Source organism: Pogoniulus pusillus, chromosome 27, assembly GCF_015220805.1.
Source record: "Pogoniulus pusillus isolate bPogPus1 chromosome 27, bPogPus1.pri, whole genome shotgun sequence".
Taxonomy (NCBI): Eukaryota; Metazoa; Chordata; class Aves; order Piciformes; family Lybiidae; genus Pogoniulus; species Pogoniulus pusillus.
In genome coordinates, this window is record NC_087290.1 from 7829486 (window position 1) to 7846761 (window position 17276).

Sequence of the window (17276 nt, forward strand, 5' to 3'; positions counted from 1 at the left end):
AGACAGATCTGCTCCTGGCACATCAGCTGATGGGATGGGGGCTAAAGGATTTACCCAAATTTACCTGATTTATTTGGACAGCCTGGCTGGCCCAAATGCATCACTGGATGGTTGTTTGCATACAGAGATGCCAAATGCTTCAGTGTTTCTTTGTTCTCCACTATAAAAAGGAAAGTGAAACTTTGAAAGCACAGCCCCTATTCACTGGAGGGGCAGATTCACATTTGAACCCCATGATCCTGTATGAAACAGTGACACACATTGCTTCAGGGGCATTCCAGATGTCCTCTGACACTGAGGGGTGGTAGCAAGAGCAGACTTTAGATTGGCTTCGGCAGAGGAAAGGCTCAAACACTGCTGCAGGACCAGTAAGTGTTCTGATGCCTAGCTTTATCCTGTGAGGTTTGACAGCTTTACTAAACACACAAGTTGTGCCAGAGGAGGTATAGGCTGGATATTAGGAGGAAGTTGTTGCCAGAGAGAGTGACTGGCATTGGAATGGGCTGCCCAGGGAGGTGGTGGAGTCGCCATCCCTGGAGGTGTTCAAGAAAATACTGGATTAGGCACTTGGTGCCATGGTCTAGGGCTGGGTGATAGGTCAGACTGGATGATCTTGGAGGTTATCTTCCAACCTGGCTGATTCTGTGATTCTATTCTATGAGTATCCACTCCTTGTACAAAGGGCTGAACAAAAAAAAAAGCTGCAGCCCACCAGCAGCACAAAAAGCTCTTACAGCACACAGTCACATGAACTTCTGCAGAAACAGTCCAAGGCTAACTGCCTGTGAGGCCCTGGAGGAAGCAGTCATACCTGTCTGCACTGGCTTATCATATGGGTAAGTGACAAGCAGAGATCCTCCATCCAGTGCAACTGAGAGGCTGAAATCCCGCTTCAATATCAAGTTCTCCATGATGGCTTTGGTCTCAGGCTCTCGTGTCCCCGAGTACCGGGAGAAATTGCCTGTAAATCAGGACAAATAGAAAAGGGACTTGGGATTTTCCTTTGCTGTTTGAGCAGCCAGCAGAAATACATGTTGGTTTCTGCCTGAAACTGTCTGCTGCATTTGATATTTGCCAGATCTCAGCAGATGCACCTGACAGCCAAGCAAAGCACCCAGTCCACACTACCTATGGGAGGAATCAATCTGCAAAGCTAAACAAATACGACATCACTCCTGCCCCAAGCTAGTTACTTCTGTGTTGCAGGAGGCATTTCATGTGCGTTCACTCTCCCCACTGTCATGGAATTAACATGCAAATGCTTAAGAAAGCATTTGGGATGATCTCAGTCAAACTTGGCCAGAGAGAGAACACTGTCCCCAGGAAGGGTGGGAAGGCACTAACACTATGGATACAGCTTGCAGTTACATGCAAACTGGAAAAGCATGCAAAAGGAGATTTGTGTCTGGGGAGCCTAAGCAGAGAGCATGTTTCAGAACCAGGGGTTGAAAGAAATCAATGAACAAGAAGGACATTAGGTATCATCTGAACTCCAGACTACTCCCAAAGACTTCTGCTTTGTAGTTTTCTTGCAAATAAAAGGCTGTAAATTACCAGCTGTAAGGAGGAGGCAGCTTTGCAAGCTTCCCAGCAGCTGTGCTACCTGAGCTCCAGGGCAGCAGTGCTGCTCTCTCCTGACAGGCAGACCCTGTGACCTAAGCAACTACATCCAATCTTAGAGCAGCCAGCAGGGGACTTCTGCAGCAGCCTGAACGACTACACAGACACTACACACTGCTTTGCTCTAGGTTGCTTTACTTGTGAAGTCTGTGTCCAGGTCTTTGCCGTGAGCATTGGTCTGGCCTATCTTCGAGGTGCAGCCTCGCTCCTGCGCGACCTCGCGTCCGTCTGGGTTCAGGGAAGGCACAATCACGATCCGTGTTCGGTCAATCAGCTGAGTGAGAGGAGCAGAAACAGTTCATGAAGTGCAGCTGGTGGGGTTCATTCTCCATGCATCTCATTTGCCTGGATCTCATCCTAGCAACTGCACTTTGAGATTCCCACCTGTCCCAGGGATCTCGTAACACCTCCCTGTTATACATAGGGTCACTGCAAGCCACAAGCCTGTGTTAAGTCTCACCCTGTCTTCTCAGGATGAAACTGGAGGGCTCCAAGACAGCCCCTAGCATTGTCTCCTCACCTTTGTAACAGCAGCATTCTTCTTGTAGTTCATGCAAAGAAATTCTGCAAGTGCCAGGAGCAGCTCTGTGCCCACAGGAGCATTTCCATGGATACCAGCAACAAAGCGGATCTTGGGCTCCTCAGGCTCAGACTGGTTGGGCTTGTTGGAGATTTCCAGGGACCAGATCTGACGGAACTCAACGCTCTGACCCAAACTGCCAAGAGATGAGAAACCAACACATCAGGTCAAGAACACAGCCCTTTCTCCAGCCTATGGAGAAATCCCAGTGTGGAAAAGAACTGCTGCCAATCTGCATGAGGAGGCTGCAAAGCCCAGCAACACACAAAACACAACCACATGAGAAAAGGTTTGCAGGATTCCCTATCAGCATCACTTTGAACACAAGCATCTGTGGAAGGATCCAAGTCCAGATGCAGAGGACACTCAATGCTCCAGGTATCTCCATACAGCCCACGACATCAGGATAAATGTGCAACTGCTACGTGTCTCTGTGCTTCCAGTTCTGTTTGCTGTGGGTTTTTGTTATTTCCCTCACAGCAGGAAGTATCTGGACATCAAACTGATTTATGAAGCACCTGACACAGAGGACAAAAGCAGGCCTGTTCCCAGTAATGCAGAAGTTGTTGCTACAGCCATGGCATTAAGCTAGCAAACCCAATGCAAGCACAGCAGGGAACACAATCGGGGCTGATGCAACTGGGGAGGACAATAGAGGCTACAGATCAGAAAAGCTGTTTTGGCACCAGTGGGGACAGCACATGAGCATGTTGTGCCTGGTGGCAACAAGGAAATAAGGTCCTGGGACAAAGATTTCTGCTTTCTGAAGCTGACAGAAGAGAAGTTCTGCAGGTCCCAAACACAAGCAAAGGACCACAGCAGCTGGCGTCCTGCAGGAAGGCTGAGACCACAGCTCAGGGCAGGCTAACTCAAACATGACACACTCTTGGATTAAATTCTGAAGGCATGTAATGGAAGAGTCAAATTTCATCACTTTTACTGGGGACTTTTTAGTAGAATGGATGTCAGAAAGGCTTTGGAAAAGGAAGGAGGAGAGGTATTTGCATTAGCTTGGGAATTTTGGCCAGTCCCAAGAACCCCTGGGGAACTGTCAGCACCATGGGTTTAAGTCAGTAAAACGATCTCTGGAAAAAACTCATGGATGCACCTGTGAGTGCCTGTAGCCAGTGCCAGCACACCCTGACAGGTAGTGTTCCCCCAAACTCAGGGACCACAGGGAAGGGGAAAGATGAAGGCACAGGAGGGATGAGCTCCCCTCTTCTGCACTGCGTTCATGGCATCTCATTTTACTATGCCCCTACCACAGTCTGCTGCAGCTCAGGGAGGAGCTGAGCACTGCTGCTCTGAGTTTTCACCTGGTGAGGTTTGTGATGTGTGGGTAGTTCAGATAGAGGCCTCTGAGGAACTCGGAGAGGTCCTTATAAGGGCGGTATCGATAGGGAGAGACGTTCCCCGAGGAGGCGAGCAGGAGGCGCTCCAGGCCGTTCTCAGCAGACAGATCTTTAATCAGGGTCTCAAACTCCTTCTCGTTGGGGTCACTGGTGTCTGGGGTGTTCAAGACTGGCATCTTCCCCTCCTCCACTTTGAGGTCTGTCCGCTTAAGAGTGAAGTTGACCTGCACCCCACCTTTGCTGCCAACTTCCACCATCTTAGTGACTGGATCATACCTACCCAGGGAAAAAAAGGCACAAGGAAACATCAGTGGTTCAGGGTCTCACCACAATGAAGCCATCTCCTTTTCTGACTAGGCACTCACGTGGGACAGCTACTGCTCCCCAGCCAAATGTCACAAGTGTCAAAATGAAGAGTAAAAACATTTCAAAGGGACAAGGGAACAGCAGGATGACAGGGAGTAGCTCAGGGCCCAACGTGGCACTGAGCCACTTTTGGCTGAGGTGTTGCAGGGTTATGTGACAGATAGGCAGGACAAGAAGTCAGGCTGCTGTAACACAGAAGTTTTGGCAGCAATTGAGGTGAAATCATTTCTGTGGGCAGCTGCCTTACAAGACAAATTTCCTCTAAATTATCCACTCCTTCCCCACACCACCTCCAGACTGTCCACCAACGCCAGGTGAGCAGTATTTGACATCAAGGTAGCACCACACTGCTAACTCTGCACAGGTCAGAGGGCAAAAGGGACACTCAGGCACTACTTCTGTTTGGGGAGTCAGTCACGCAGCTGTTTGCTCCTCGTGCCATGGCTTGCTCACCCTCGGGCAGATGCTGTGATTTTGTATGTCCCCGGGACCAAGAGGCGCCAGTAGTCTCCATCCTTAGAGGTGGTCACAGGGTGGTCGATGTCAGCAACGCTGATGGTGGTGTTGAGAATGCCCCTTTTGTCTGTAGCATCCAGCACAAACCCCCAGACACCACGGTGAACCTGCACACAGCACAGCCCTGCTGAGTGCCAGCCCTTATTCTGCTCCCATGCCACAGCTGTGAGAGCAATGACACCCAAATCCCCACAGCCCAAGAGGTTCAGCAGCCCCAGAGGAGCAACATATCCCAAAAAGGTTCAGGTCAGGCACAGTAGCTGGCATGGACAAAGATCACCTGATGAGTACAATGAGCAATTGTTTGGCTCAGGGTGCCACCATGGCACTCTTTGCTCCACACCTTTGTTTGCATGCCCCAGGTACACAACACCACCACCAGAAGGTAGGAAGAGCATATAAAGGCCACTCCAGCCTAGGGACAACTAAGGCATGGTAAATAAGAAGCCCACACTTGGCTGCTGTCTTCATACAGACTGCTGATATGCTGAGAAGGAGGGGAGTGGAGTTGAGACCTCTTTGGATGGAGACGATTCTGTGGAGCAGGGACCCAAGTCTAGTCAGAAAGCAGCACTGTGCTTCATCCCACAGATTAGTCTGTGCATTCTGGCACCTCTAATGTAAAGCTGAGAGGCAGCTCATGCACTTGCTCGGGTCCAAGTGTCTCACCTGCTTCATGAACTGGAGGAGAGAGCGGCGATTCTGCTCCCAGTACTTTGGCAGCTCCTCAGCTTTTGGATATTTCACACAGCCCAACTCAATGGTCACCTCGAAGCAGTTTGTATTTAAGTAATTCCAGTCTTGCATCCCACCTACAACAGGAATGTAGAAAGAGTTTTGACGAGGTCTTCTGAAGGCAACTCTACCACTGCTCAAAATAACAGCCCCCCAAAACCAAACCCTATCAGAGAAAGCTGAAGGACAAAGCACTGCACACATTTTATAGCCAAGGCTTTTTACCCAGGATGAGACTCAAGCTTCAAAGAGATGACAAAAGAGCAGACAAGCAGCCTCCCTTCTTGTAAATGCCTTTCACACTCATGTAGTGCTGTAAAATGTTATGAAACCACTTTGCTAATAGGCAGAAAAACGACACTGTAAATTCCTTCCCCCTGGAATAACTTTATCTGGGTACATTATTGAAGAGCCATAAAAGACACCTGAGGCCCTGCAATTCAGGCTTGACCAATGCAGAGCCTGTGACCAATCAGACTAAATTCCTGAAGGTGCACACACACTAACTTGAAGTTGAAGAGTCTAAGAGCCCTTAGGGCCTACCTTACCTGGAACATTGTACCACTGAGCACCATTAGTGATGCCGTGTGGGAAGTACTCAGTGGGGTACATATCCTTACAAGGGCTTCCCTGGTACATCTTGGTGTTCTCCTGAAAAACAGGATGGAACTTGTGAAGCTGAGTTTGCATTCAACAGCCACTGGCACTTTTCTTCTAACATGAGTCACACGCTTGGGGTTACCAAACAGAGAGGTTCATGGAGACACGTGTTTGGATGGCTGCAGCAGACTGCACCCACACCCACAGTCATCCCTGCCCCCATCCCAGCCTGCCTACAGCCATTTCAGTGCACCCTGCAGTGCACTGGCCCCCATGCCCACCCAGAGCACTCCTCCTCCAGTGCCTGCACACAAAACATGCTGGACATCCACCCATGGAACAAGAGCCTGCCACAGGACCTTTGTACTGTGCTTGCAACACCAGGTACCCACACCCACAGTACCTGTGCCCACCTCTACCAGCTGCTCAGGAGCTGCCTGGCAGCATCAGGAGTGAGCCCCGAGGGATGTGCCTGTATTCCTGTTAGAGCTTTACCTTGGAGTAGGAAAGTGCCAGCTGCTGAAACACAGCATCATCTGGAGATTTACTGTATATGGCTACTCCCTGTTCATCATCATCAAAGGGGTAATTAACCACCAGAGAACCTGCAGGGGAAACAAGCTTTGACTCACACTTGCACACTTCCCAAGTGAGCCCTCAGCCTAACAGAGGAAGTTTCACTCTTCCTCCAGAGTGCCAAGGCTCCTGTTTCTCAACACTGGCATTAAACAAAGTGTTAAACCCAGTGGCCAGAAGAGCCAACTCAAGGCACAGGAAGAGATAAGAGCACGCCCAGCTGGGAAGGTGAATCCAAGCCATTACATACCAAAGATTTGGCTCCTCCATGCAGGAGAGCTGAGCACAGCCTCATAATAATCACTTTCACAGATGACAGAAAGCAAGGGAAGGCATTGTCTAGCACAGGCATGGTGCCTCTGGCCCAAGTGCTGTAATTTTCCAGCCTTCTGGAATTTACTGCAAGCACTGACAGACTGTAACGTCTTTGGCTCACTGAAGCTTTCCCTAAGCAAGTTGTACTAATAGCACGGTGGAACCCCAGACACCACTGCTGCTGGAGAGATGCCAGCACCCTCATACCCCCACACACTGTTTCTGCACTACAAAACGAAGCAAGCTACCACCTGCAAGTTACCACAGCTACCAGCCAGCAGACAAACTGTCTAGGGAATAAGCTGTAATAGAGAGACTTAATTTAGATCACTCCAAGCAGATAATTAAATTACAGCAAATTTCACAGTTCCGCCATGCAGCACAAGGCAGGGAACCCTCAGGATCCTATCTGCCTCCTTTCCTTTTATTAGTGCTGTGAAGCCTCCAACAGCCACAGCACTGTACCACATTCCCAGCAGCTGAGCCGGAGCCCATCCCCATCTCTAACAGGCAATGAGCTCAATACTCCACAGGGCATGTCCTCCCTTTGGAGAAATGGTTGGGATCCTCCCTACAGCCCCTACAAATGTGCTTGGCAATGTGGTTTTCCCCCTCTGTTCCCAGCTTGTGATCCATCTTCCAGCAGCATGAACAAAAGGTTAGTTTTACTCCATTTTCTGTGTAGGCCCTTTGGAAGTGGCCTCACCCCTGATGCAGGAAGCTGTCTGCTTTCTCTCCTGCCATGCCAGAGAGAGCTGAAAGAGCTCCTCAGGTCACGCTCAGAACGCCACAGAGATATTGATATCCCTGTGAACTCTCACCCCTTGACTCTCGGTGCCAAGGAAGGAGCCCTGTTTGGCTGGCATACCTCCATGCAGGTTTGCTGAGAGCACAAAGGGGTAAGTCTTCAACCAGGTCATGACAGCCAGAGTTTCTGGCTGTGGAGGGTCTGCCACTTGGAAGAACTGATCTGGGAAGTTCCGGTTCAGGTCGTAGTTGTTGCTGTTGTTTCTGCCAACGGTGCCTCCTCTGTCTCCTGAGAATAAAACACATGTTCAGCTTGCCACCTGTGCAAGTTCCCACTTCCAGGCCCAGGCCTCATCCTCTTACCACAGAGCTCACAACTATCAATGAAAAAAAACAGCAGAGAGCACAACAGTGCTGGCTTCCTGCACCCCGGAGTGGTGGGACCCCCACACTCTCCCTCAGGACAGGCCTGCTGGGAGTACAGAGGTCTCCAAGGGCCCTTTTCAGTAGGTGTTTGCACAGGCAGGCCACGGCCAGCAGAAAGGCAGCAAACCACCAACAATCCCAAAGGGGATGTCACAGCCACAGAAACCTCAGAGCTCATCTTCTCAAACCAGCTGGACAAGTTCTTTGTTAAACCCAGACAGGGCCCTGCTTCTAGAAAATCATTCTGGACAGACTCTGCTCTGCCAATCTGCAAGAGCCACGTAGTTTTAAGGACTTCCCTGAAGGATGCTGCTGCCAATTTCAACATCATGATAAAAAGTCTGTATTATGCTTGGATGAGGGCTCTGCAGACAGCCTGACTCTCACATCACATGTGACTAAGAGCATGGACCAAAGCACAGCAAGTATGAGCTGTGTCAAAGGAATGTCTTGGTTTAAAATCAGCCTTAGGATAGCCACAAACCATAAGTGGACCCAAAGAGGGGCAGCATATAGCACTGCTGAAGCACAGACCTATCCCAAACATCTTCAAGCATCAGTCAAACACCCACATCCTGCCCTGAATGGTCCATCCACTTGTCCCAGGGCACACCCAGTGTCCCTTCCCAGCCTTCCTGTGCAGAAAGCACTTCTGCTCCAGCAAGGCTTCCACATTTCTCAGGGAGGTATCACAAACCTAAAGGCTTGTTCTCAGAGCTAGAAACCCCAGACAGCAATACCTTCCTGGGACTTCTCATAGCCATCAGGGTTCATAGAAGGCATGATGTGGATCCGTGTGTTCTCAACCAGGTCAGTGACTTCAGGATCTGTGCCAAAGTTCTTGCAGAGATACTCGATGAGGTTCAGGAGAAGTTCTCGACCCACAACTTCATTCCCATGCATGTTACCAATGTACTTGAACTCTGGCTCACCTGCAGGCACATGGCCAAAGAGAATTATAACCACCACATTAAAGCTTAGAGACATCTCACCACCCCAAGCGTTGCTCACTCAACCCTTTCTGCAGTGTTGTAGGGCATTTACACCTAAAATTCACCTTACTGCTCCCATGACACTCAAATAGGGCAAACACCATTTCAGAGAAGTCCCTTGGTTCTGTCTCCAGAGCTTCAAAACCAGTGCAGATGCCCCCAGCAATGCTTTCTAACTCATACCAGTGCCACCCACTGCACCCTGTTGTTTTAGAAAGGACACTGGAAGATGCAGTTTGATTTCTCTTCAGACAGGTGCCAGCTCTGTGCTCCTTTTTCCTGTGCCCACCACCTCCCAGAGCAAACAGCGTGCCACTGGTGTCTTGCTACAAAGGACTTGCCACATTACCTGCTTCGTGGACACCAGGATTGTCAGAGATCTCCATCACGTAGAGCTCCCGCAGCTCCACTGACTTGCCCACGGAGTAGAGGCGGGTGATGCTGGGGTACTCGTTGGCATAGCGCCGCAGGAAGATCTCCATGTCTGAGAAATGGTGGTGCCGGAACTCCACAGGTTGGATGGGCTGATGGAGAGAGGTTGGGCTGGGAGCTTCTTCCTGCACAGGGCTAGAGGTGATGGTAGAGGCAGGAGCTGGTATGGTTGTGACCTGTGTGATGTTATGAGCTGACAGCATTACAGTTGGCTGCAAGGAGAAATTCACTTCAGTTGCATCTCCTTCCTTCACCTCAACGCTCTCTTTGGTCACTGGTAAGTAACTGTGGGGGAAAAAAAAAGCACAGCTGGATTCAACAAGGAGACTGTGTAACAGGGGCCAAAACCACCTGCAGCCTCTCCACCACTTCAGCCTACTCCTCCCGGCCCAAAAGCACTAGAATGCTAACAGCGACCTGAAGGATTCACCAGGGAACAAGCTGACAAGACTTGTCCCATTGCCACTGGACCCAGCCACACTGCTGTCCTTGCTGTGTCGCAGGGACAGGAGTTCCTCTTCACAGACTTGCTGGGGAAGAAGCCTCAGACATCTCCCAGGGCTAACCTAGGGGCAAGCTACGTGTTCACATCCAGAGTCAACACAAACTCTTACTGAGGCGACCCCACTCCAGTTTCTCCTACCCAAGAAGTTAGACACACGTGGACCCAAGCAATCAAAGGTCACAGGAACACTGTGCACCCAACGCCACCTCACTGGACTGGGACACGAGGTGAACAAACACAGCTGCAGCCGTTTGCTGCTGCGGCTTCCAGTTAGATCCCTTACATACACAAGATGCTTTGGGGGAAGAAATCAAGTAAAGGACTGTGATAAGACAAGGAGCAATGATTGTAAGTTGCAGTACAAAATGTTCCACCTCAACATGAGGGGGAACTTCTTTACTGTAAGGGTCACAGGGCACTGGAACAGGCTGCCCAGAGAGGTTGTGGAGTCTCTGTCTCAAGGCCCATCTGGATGCATTCCTCTGTGACCTGAGCTAGATTGTATGGTCCTGCTCTGGCAGGGGGTTTGGACTCGATGATCTCTTTGGGTTCCTTCCAATTCCTAACATCCTGTGATCCTGGGAAGGAACACAAGAAGCTGGCAGTGTGGACTCAGGCTGCCAGAGACCCTACCCCGTCATAACTGCAGTCACATTGTAGGTCCCAGGCACAAGCAGCCGGTGGTAATCGCCGAATCTTCCTGCTGTGACGTTATGAGCGATCCCAGCAACAACAATGGTGGCGTTCTCCAGGCCAGCTTCACTGACTGCATCCCTCACAAAGCCTTTCACACCCATGTGGACCTGAGGAAAACAATAGAAGAGCCTGATTGAAGACAGACAACACCAGGGCAACTGTGCCCTCAGCCAGCAATACCCCTTTGCCCTTCCTCCAATGCAGCAGAGCAGGGCACCTGCCAGGCAAACACCCAAGGGCCATGCTTCAGGCAGTGCTCAGCCAGATGGTGAAAGGAGGTTGCAGTAAGGTAGGGGTTGGTCTCTCCTCTCTAGTATCAGGTGACAGAATGAGAGATAATTGACTTTGTGCCAGGGGAGGTTTAGGTTGGATATAGGAAAAAATTCTTTACTGAAAGAGTGATCAGGCATTGGAACAGGCTGCTCAGGGAGGTGGTGCAGTCACTGTCCCTGGAGATGTTCAAGAAATGTGTGGGTATGGCACTTTGAGACATGGTTTGATGGCCACAATGGTCTTAGGATAAAGGCTGGACTCGATCTTAAAGGTCTCCTCCAACCACGACATTTCTATGATTCTCTTAGAGGAATTCCAGAATGCTCTGTAAAAGCAGCAGGACCTCAGAACTGATCCTCTCCACCAAATCCTCCCTCCCATCAGCATGGGCACATGGTACGAACATAGCAGGGACAAGGGCCATATTGAGGGGCAAAATGCAGCTGCTTCCCTTCCCAGAGCAAACTATGCCCTACCCAATTCACACATGAGCATCTGGAGACAGCCTGGCAGAAGACTCTCAGCACTGTTGGTGCTTTTCAGCATCGCTGGAGATTTATGGCACCAAGGCCATACTCTGCATTACTTAGATCTGCACTGATTGCTCCCTCTGCTTAACACCAAACCCCATGAGGCCCCACTGAGCAGAGCTCTGCTGTCGTAGAGGATGTGGGAACTGTGGTGGAACCACAGAGATACAGGTCAGCTTTGTAGCCACAGACCTCTGCACAGCAACTGCAGCTGTTATGTCACCACATGCAGCAAAGAAAGCCATAAGAGCAACTGAACCTGGAGCTCTCAGCCCTCCACAGACATAAGGGTTTCACAGCTGCTGCCCCCCTGCCCCAACCCAGCCCACACTACCTTCTCAATGAAAGCAAGAAGAGAGTCCCTGTTGTTCTCCCACTCTTGCTGAAGCTCAGAGGTCGGAGGATACTTGCAGCAGGACAGCTCCAATGTGATTTCAAAGCAGTTGGCCCACACATAGTTGTAATCCTGCATCCCACCTGAGAAAATGAGGCAGACACAGGTCTTAAGAGCAATGTACAGACGTCTCTCCAGGGGATGTAGTTTTCCCTGTTGTTCAGCTCCCCAAGTCATCTGGCCCCATGCCTAGCTCTGGAGTGAACAATTTAAGGAGAAAAAAGTCAGATTAGATCATTGTGAGAGTCTGCTGGAGAGGCTGAGTTCTGTTTCTGCCAGTGACTGGCACACTGTGCCATGAAACCCAGCCACAGACACTTCAAAGATGATAGCTCCTTGGTCTCACTACTCTGTCAGCTGAAGCCAGCAGCACAGCACTTGGAAGTGCACACAGGTTCATTTTACTCTGAAGACATTCTCCAGACACTACAGATCCAGTGTGGCAGGGCAGGCACACCAGAGCATGAGTATCACTGCTGCTGAATCCTTCACTATCTGCTCCCAGTCACCTTTAGAGGTTTCCATGCAAGAGAAGCTGCTTCACTCTGAGTGAGCTTCAGGCCTGCTACAAAAGAACACAGCAGGCTATGGGCCTGGGAGGTGGCAGCTCAAACCTGCACGGTGAAAGCAGCTGCAAAGATCACACTGCTGTTCTCTCAAAAAGATCTTAGCAAACTCTGGATGACATGGGAGCAATTCTTCCCTTTCTCTACTTCCTCAGCTGCTCTTTTCCTCCAGCTCCTTATATGAAAGTCTCCAGTACTTGATCTTCAGAGTAGCCAGAGCAGAAAGTCTGTCAAGGTCTGATATGGTGATAACAACTGCAGCAAGACACCTTGGGGAAACTCTCTTCTTGATCTGGGAAGGCAGTGATGCCTTCCTCACTGCTGACTGCTGCTGTGACCCTGCAGCAACCCGCTCCTGCAAGAGAACTGGCCACCGGAGCAAATCCGAGTGGGAAACCTGCACTTTTCCCAGAGCCCTGCAGCCAAGCACCAGGCCTCCTCCCACATTTCCTCAATCCAAGTGAAGGATGTTGCAGTCCCTGGGGACAGCTTGCCAGCTTAGTGTTAACCCAGCTGAACCTCCATGAGCACCAGAAAACAGGATTGCACAGAGCTGTTTCCCAGTATTACACTCATCTTGCTATTCTTACCTTTAAGAGAAACTACAGGTACTGCTACCAGAAAGGTCACCTTGTTCCAGCAAGTGTCCTGACCCCGTTTGCTGAAGTTTACTTTCAACCTTCAGCAAGCAAACCTACTTCTCAAACAAGAATGAATCATATATCAGCAGGACCTGAGGTCCTCAGGTATCCACTCTCAGAATCCAGAGCTCAGACTTCAGCCTGCTGCTAAAGACTGCAAATATTCAGCCCTCTCAACACTCACAGCAATCTTCAATAGCAAAAAAAGGGCATTCCAAGACCACCACAAGTCTGTGAAGCAGATTTCAGAGTCACTCTGACAAATCCCACCACAGGACTGTAGCCAGATGTGCTGACCACATGAAAAGCTCACTCCCACCACCAGAGCAGGCAGTTGTGTCAGCATGGAAAGCACACCATGCTAAGTTTTATGCACACTGATGGCATCCTCTGGGTTACACACCCTGCTTCAGCTACAATCCAGACAGACTGCTGTGCCATGGCCTTGCCATCACTGCCTGGATGGCTCCATCCCAACCTGCACAGCAGTGCCTGTGACCACTCAGTCCAAAGACCTCCATAGACCAATTGAATGACTCCCCTCAGCGTCAACTGGGCACAGGGGCCCAGGCACTGGGTGTCTTCTGGAGAAGTTGAGAAGTGAAGCTGGCTCTCAGAAGTCACCTGTCATGAAGCAGCTCTGTTTCATGACAGGAGGCAGATGCAAACTTCAGTAGGATGACAGAGGGTGACGGAGCACTGGACCAGGCTTCCCAGAGAGGTTGCACAGTTTGCTTCTATGATTTCAAACCTGCCTGGACATGATCCTGGGTAAACTGCTCTGGGGGCACCCTGCTTTAGCAGGGGACTTGGACTAGATGATCTCCAAAGGTCACTTCCAGCCCCAAACATTCTTTGGCTCTGCAGAAGTGTAAGAGAGCTGGTGGCACATCATGGCACCAGCCTGTAGGACCCCGGCAGACAAGTCTATCAGTAAGGCACACTTCATACTCCCATCTTTTGCTTTGCCCACCCAAGTGCCACATCAGTGCTGTGCCAGTAAACCCCACCTGCTTTGTCTGGGCAGCTTCCTCACAAGTGAGGCACCCTGCAGGATGCTGCCAGCTAACCAGCGGAAGGGATCAATACCATGGCGCAAAAGCACTACCTGGAATTTGCAGAGGCTTTGTCAATGCATGGCCAGGAAAAGCTACCAGCAGCACTTCACCAAGCAGAGGAGGCTCAGAATAAAGGTGGTGGGTGGGAGCATACACTGAATTCAAAGCAGCAGTCCTTGGCTTTTGGGGACAACAGCCTCACTGCATTGGGAGAAGCAGAGATGGACTGGTAGCAGACAGCAGGATTCAGAAGAGCTGAAGCCTGGGAAGATATGTGGGACGGTACCACATCAAAGACATCCCAGTTCCTCTCAGTTCCTCTGGAGGCCTGCTAAGGGCACACCAAGCTCTTCTTTTTGTAACAAAGCAAGTGTCTCTTGCTGCCAGAAAAAACACTGCAGCTTGTGCATGGCCTGAGATCAAAACAGGAAGGAGACACTTTTGTCCAGTACCAGGGGCCAAAAAAGTGTCTGAGGACTCTGAAACTCTCAAACTCCACTCAGGAGGAGAAAATTGAGTCCTGCAAATCTGATACACACTCAGTTTTAGGCAGCTCCTGTTACCAGGCCCAGAAAAGCAACCCACAGCAGGCTGCTCTCGCCAGGAAGCGCTACACAGAGCGAAACACTTTGCCAGCCTATAGCCATCTGTTAGAGCAGGGCACTAATGCAGTTAAAAACATCCATACGCAAACCAGGGCCATTAGGAAGCATATTTAGTCCTTCATCTGCCACTCAAAGAAATTTAGGACAGATGCTCACCCATAATAGAGCAGCAACAGACTAAATTAGAGCTTGCTGCATCCATTTTGGTAAAACTCTTTGAGAAAATAGTTCATTGCCTGCTCGAAAAATTTGGATTGTGTCTGGTGCACATATTTGGCCTTCACACAGCCCTGCTGCAGAGCAGGACAGTTATTTTTACAGCATATGGAATGATGTGTTTGCCCATATACCATCTGCACAGCCTTTCCTGGCTATGCAGAAGATCTGAAGGTGTAAAGAGAGACCTGTGAACAGCAATAGATTCAAGGAGCAGAGGAGAAAAAGCACACCCAAAACAGAGGGTTGTCAGAGTACACAATCATAGAATCAACCAGTTTGGAAGAGCCCTCCAAGCTCATTCAGTCCAACTTATCAGTCCTAGCCAATCAACCAGACCATGGCACTAAGTGCCCCAGCCAGGCTTGGCCTGAACACCTCCAGGCACGGCAACTCCACCACCTCCCTGGGCAGCCCATTCCAGTGTCAATCACTCTCCTAACATCCAGCCTGGATCTCCCCCAACACAACTTGAGACTGTGTCCCCTTGTTGTGTTGCTGGTTGCCTGGGAGAAGAGACCAACCCCACCTGGCTACAGCCTCCCCTCAGGTAGTTGCAGAAGGCAATGAGTACAGTGCTTCTATTCTACCTGTCTGTCTGGGTAAGAGCTGGGATAACTTGCTGGAACTATTCCAGCACTTTTTAACTGCGGGTGCCTTTCAGCCTACACTGCCCAAAGTTTCAACCTCCCAGTGAAGCTTCAGATGTATTTCACCAGTGAGGAAGGCAAAGCAAAAGTAAGAAGCCCACAGACACAGCAAGTCAGCCCCTGTCTGGCAGCAGGTCACAAAAGTGCTGAGAACAAATCAATCTCCTGCTCTGTGCAACTCCTTGAGCAGCAGGACCACACTTCAGGCAAGGACCCCAGACCTCTCACAGCACAACTGCTGCAAAGCCTACACTCACAAGCACATCTCTGCTCCCTGCCAAGCCCAAACCAGGCAGGCAACAGGAGAATGCCGTTCCCTAGAGTCAAGCCTGGGGATTCAGATACCATAAATACACCACATGCCAGGAGGAGCCTTCCAGGCCAACCAGGAAGGATTCTCGTTTTCAAACTGCACTACGCAGAAAGCTCTACAGTTCCAGCTTTCACCGGAGCAGACACCAGGAGATAAGAGACCTGCAGCTAAGTGAAAGCAGGAAAAGGTCTGCGTCTGCCCTGCAGAGTGCAGATGGCACAAAGCAAGCCAGAGACGCCATTAAACACGTGGCACAAGTTGCTTACTCTGGGGACAGACCTGACTGTCTCCTAGCATGAGACCGGGTGAGCACTGGCATTAAAGGGGTGGAGGAGTGTTTGGATCCCTCAATCTGTAATCATTAAAACCTAGAGTGGGGTGAAGACTGAGCCTCCCAATCCAGCAGCTGCACCACACAGGCCAGCACAGCACAGCCCTGCTGCCTTCCTGGATAGCTCTCAAAGAAGAGGACTGAGTCTTCCTAAGAGCTGCACCACCACAGCAGCTCATGTCAGAACTGAAGAGGCATCAGACCCTCAAACCTCCAAGGCAATACTTTTCTCAAGAATAAAGGGAACACTGAAATAGATTTTTATGAAGACACTTAAACACACAAGGGCAGCTAACTGTGCACAGCCCAGAAAGACGTGGCTGAAAACTTCTGCCACAGCTCACACTGTGCCTTCTGCCATGCCCAGGAAACTGAGGCCACCACAGCAATGTCACGAGCACCTGCTCTTATCAGTACTCATTTGAACTGCTCTGAGTTTGATGCGAGTAAAAGCTGTTTGCATGCTCACTGAGGCTCATACACACAGTCAAAACAACCTAGTAAGCACGCATATCACCTCAATCCACTTCCAACCTGTGGAAGTGCCTTCTGGCAGACCAGAAACACCTCAAACACTTCCACATCAGAGAGTCAAACTAGCAAGGAAAATACCTTCAGGAAGAGACTGCAAAAACAAGACCTTCCAAGGCTGCCCACAAAATGCCCTTCTGAAGGGCATGTTCAACTTGGTTTCTGAAGTGAGCTAAGCACAAGCATGTCCTTCCCACAGATAAGGCTCAGGCAGTTTCTTAACCACTTTCCAAGCAACTCCTGGGCCATGTATCAGCTCAAACTTGCATGTATTTTTATGATCTGGACCAGCCATTTAGTAGTTAAAACCCCCAGATATTAAAAAGGAAGGAAGAGTAGGAGCATGTACAACACAGAGCCTCCAAAAAGCATCCCAGTCATAATCCTGCTTATCTATAGCAGCTGGAATGCAGAAGCCCAATTCAGCTGCCTGGCAGAGTGCCATCTTTCTCTGCACACTTGACCTTAACTAATTACTCCAATGGTTTGTAGTTGCCACCTTGGTTTGACACACATAAGAGACTGTTTGCAAACTCAAATGAAAGTTAATGGGGTCTGGCACCAGCTTAAACCTGCTAACTCTGGGACAATGAAACCTGCATCAGCTGCCTTTCCAGCATGTTGATTTCACACGATAAAACGTGGCAGGAAAATTTCCACCTGTTGAGACATTATGTTCTCATTTCTTTGTTTTCTCTGGCTTTAGTTCA

At 50.0% G+C, this 17276-nt stretch overlaps 1 protein-coding gene across 2 annotated transcripts in view; it reads right to left on the bottom strand.

Moving 5' to 3' along the window:
- CPD (carboxypeptidase D) overlaps positions 1–17276 on the bottom strand; it is a 41415-nt gene that overhangs the window by 4792 nt on the left and 19347 nt on the right. For both annotated transcript variants that reach the window (XM_064166088.1, XM_064166089.1), the window contains 14 exons: positions 11596–11738; positions 10396–10565; positions 9175–9542; positions 8574–8765; positions 7529–7696; positions 6265–6374; positions 5718–5820; positions 5104–5246; positions 4372–4541; positions 3517–3828; positions 2141–2336; positions 1759–1894; positions 812–961; positions 65–160 (listed from right to left, as the gene is read on the bottom strand). In XM_064166088.1, coding sequence (XP_064022158.1) covers positions 65–160; positions 812–961; positions 1759–1894; positions 2141–2336; positions 3517–3828; positions 4372–4541; positions 5104–5246; positions 5718–5820; positions 6265–6374; positions 7529–7696; positions 8574–8765; positions 9175–9542; positions 10396–10565; positions 11596–11738 — 2457 coding nt within the window. The remainder of the gene's footprint in view (positions 1–64; positions 161–811; positions 962–1758; positions 1895–2140; positions 2337–3516; positions 3829–4371; positions 4542–5103; positions 5247–5717; positions 5821–6264; positions 6375–7528; positions 7697–8573; positions 8766–9174; positions 9543–10395; positions 10566–11595; positions 11739–17276) is intronic.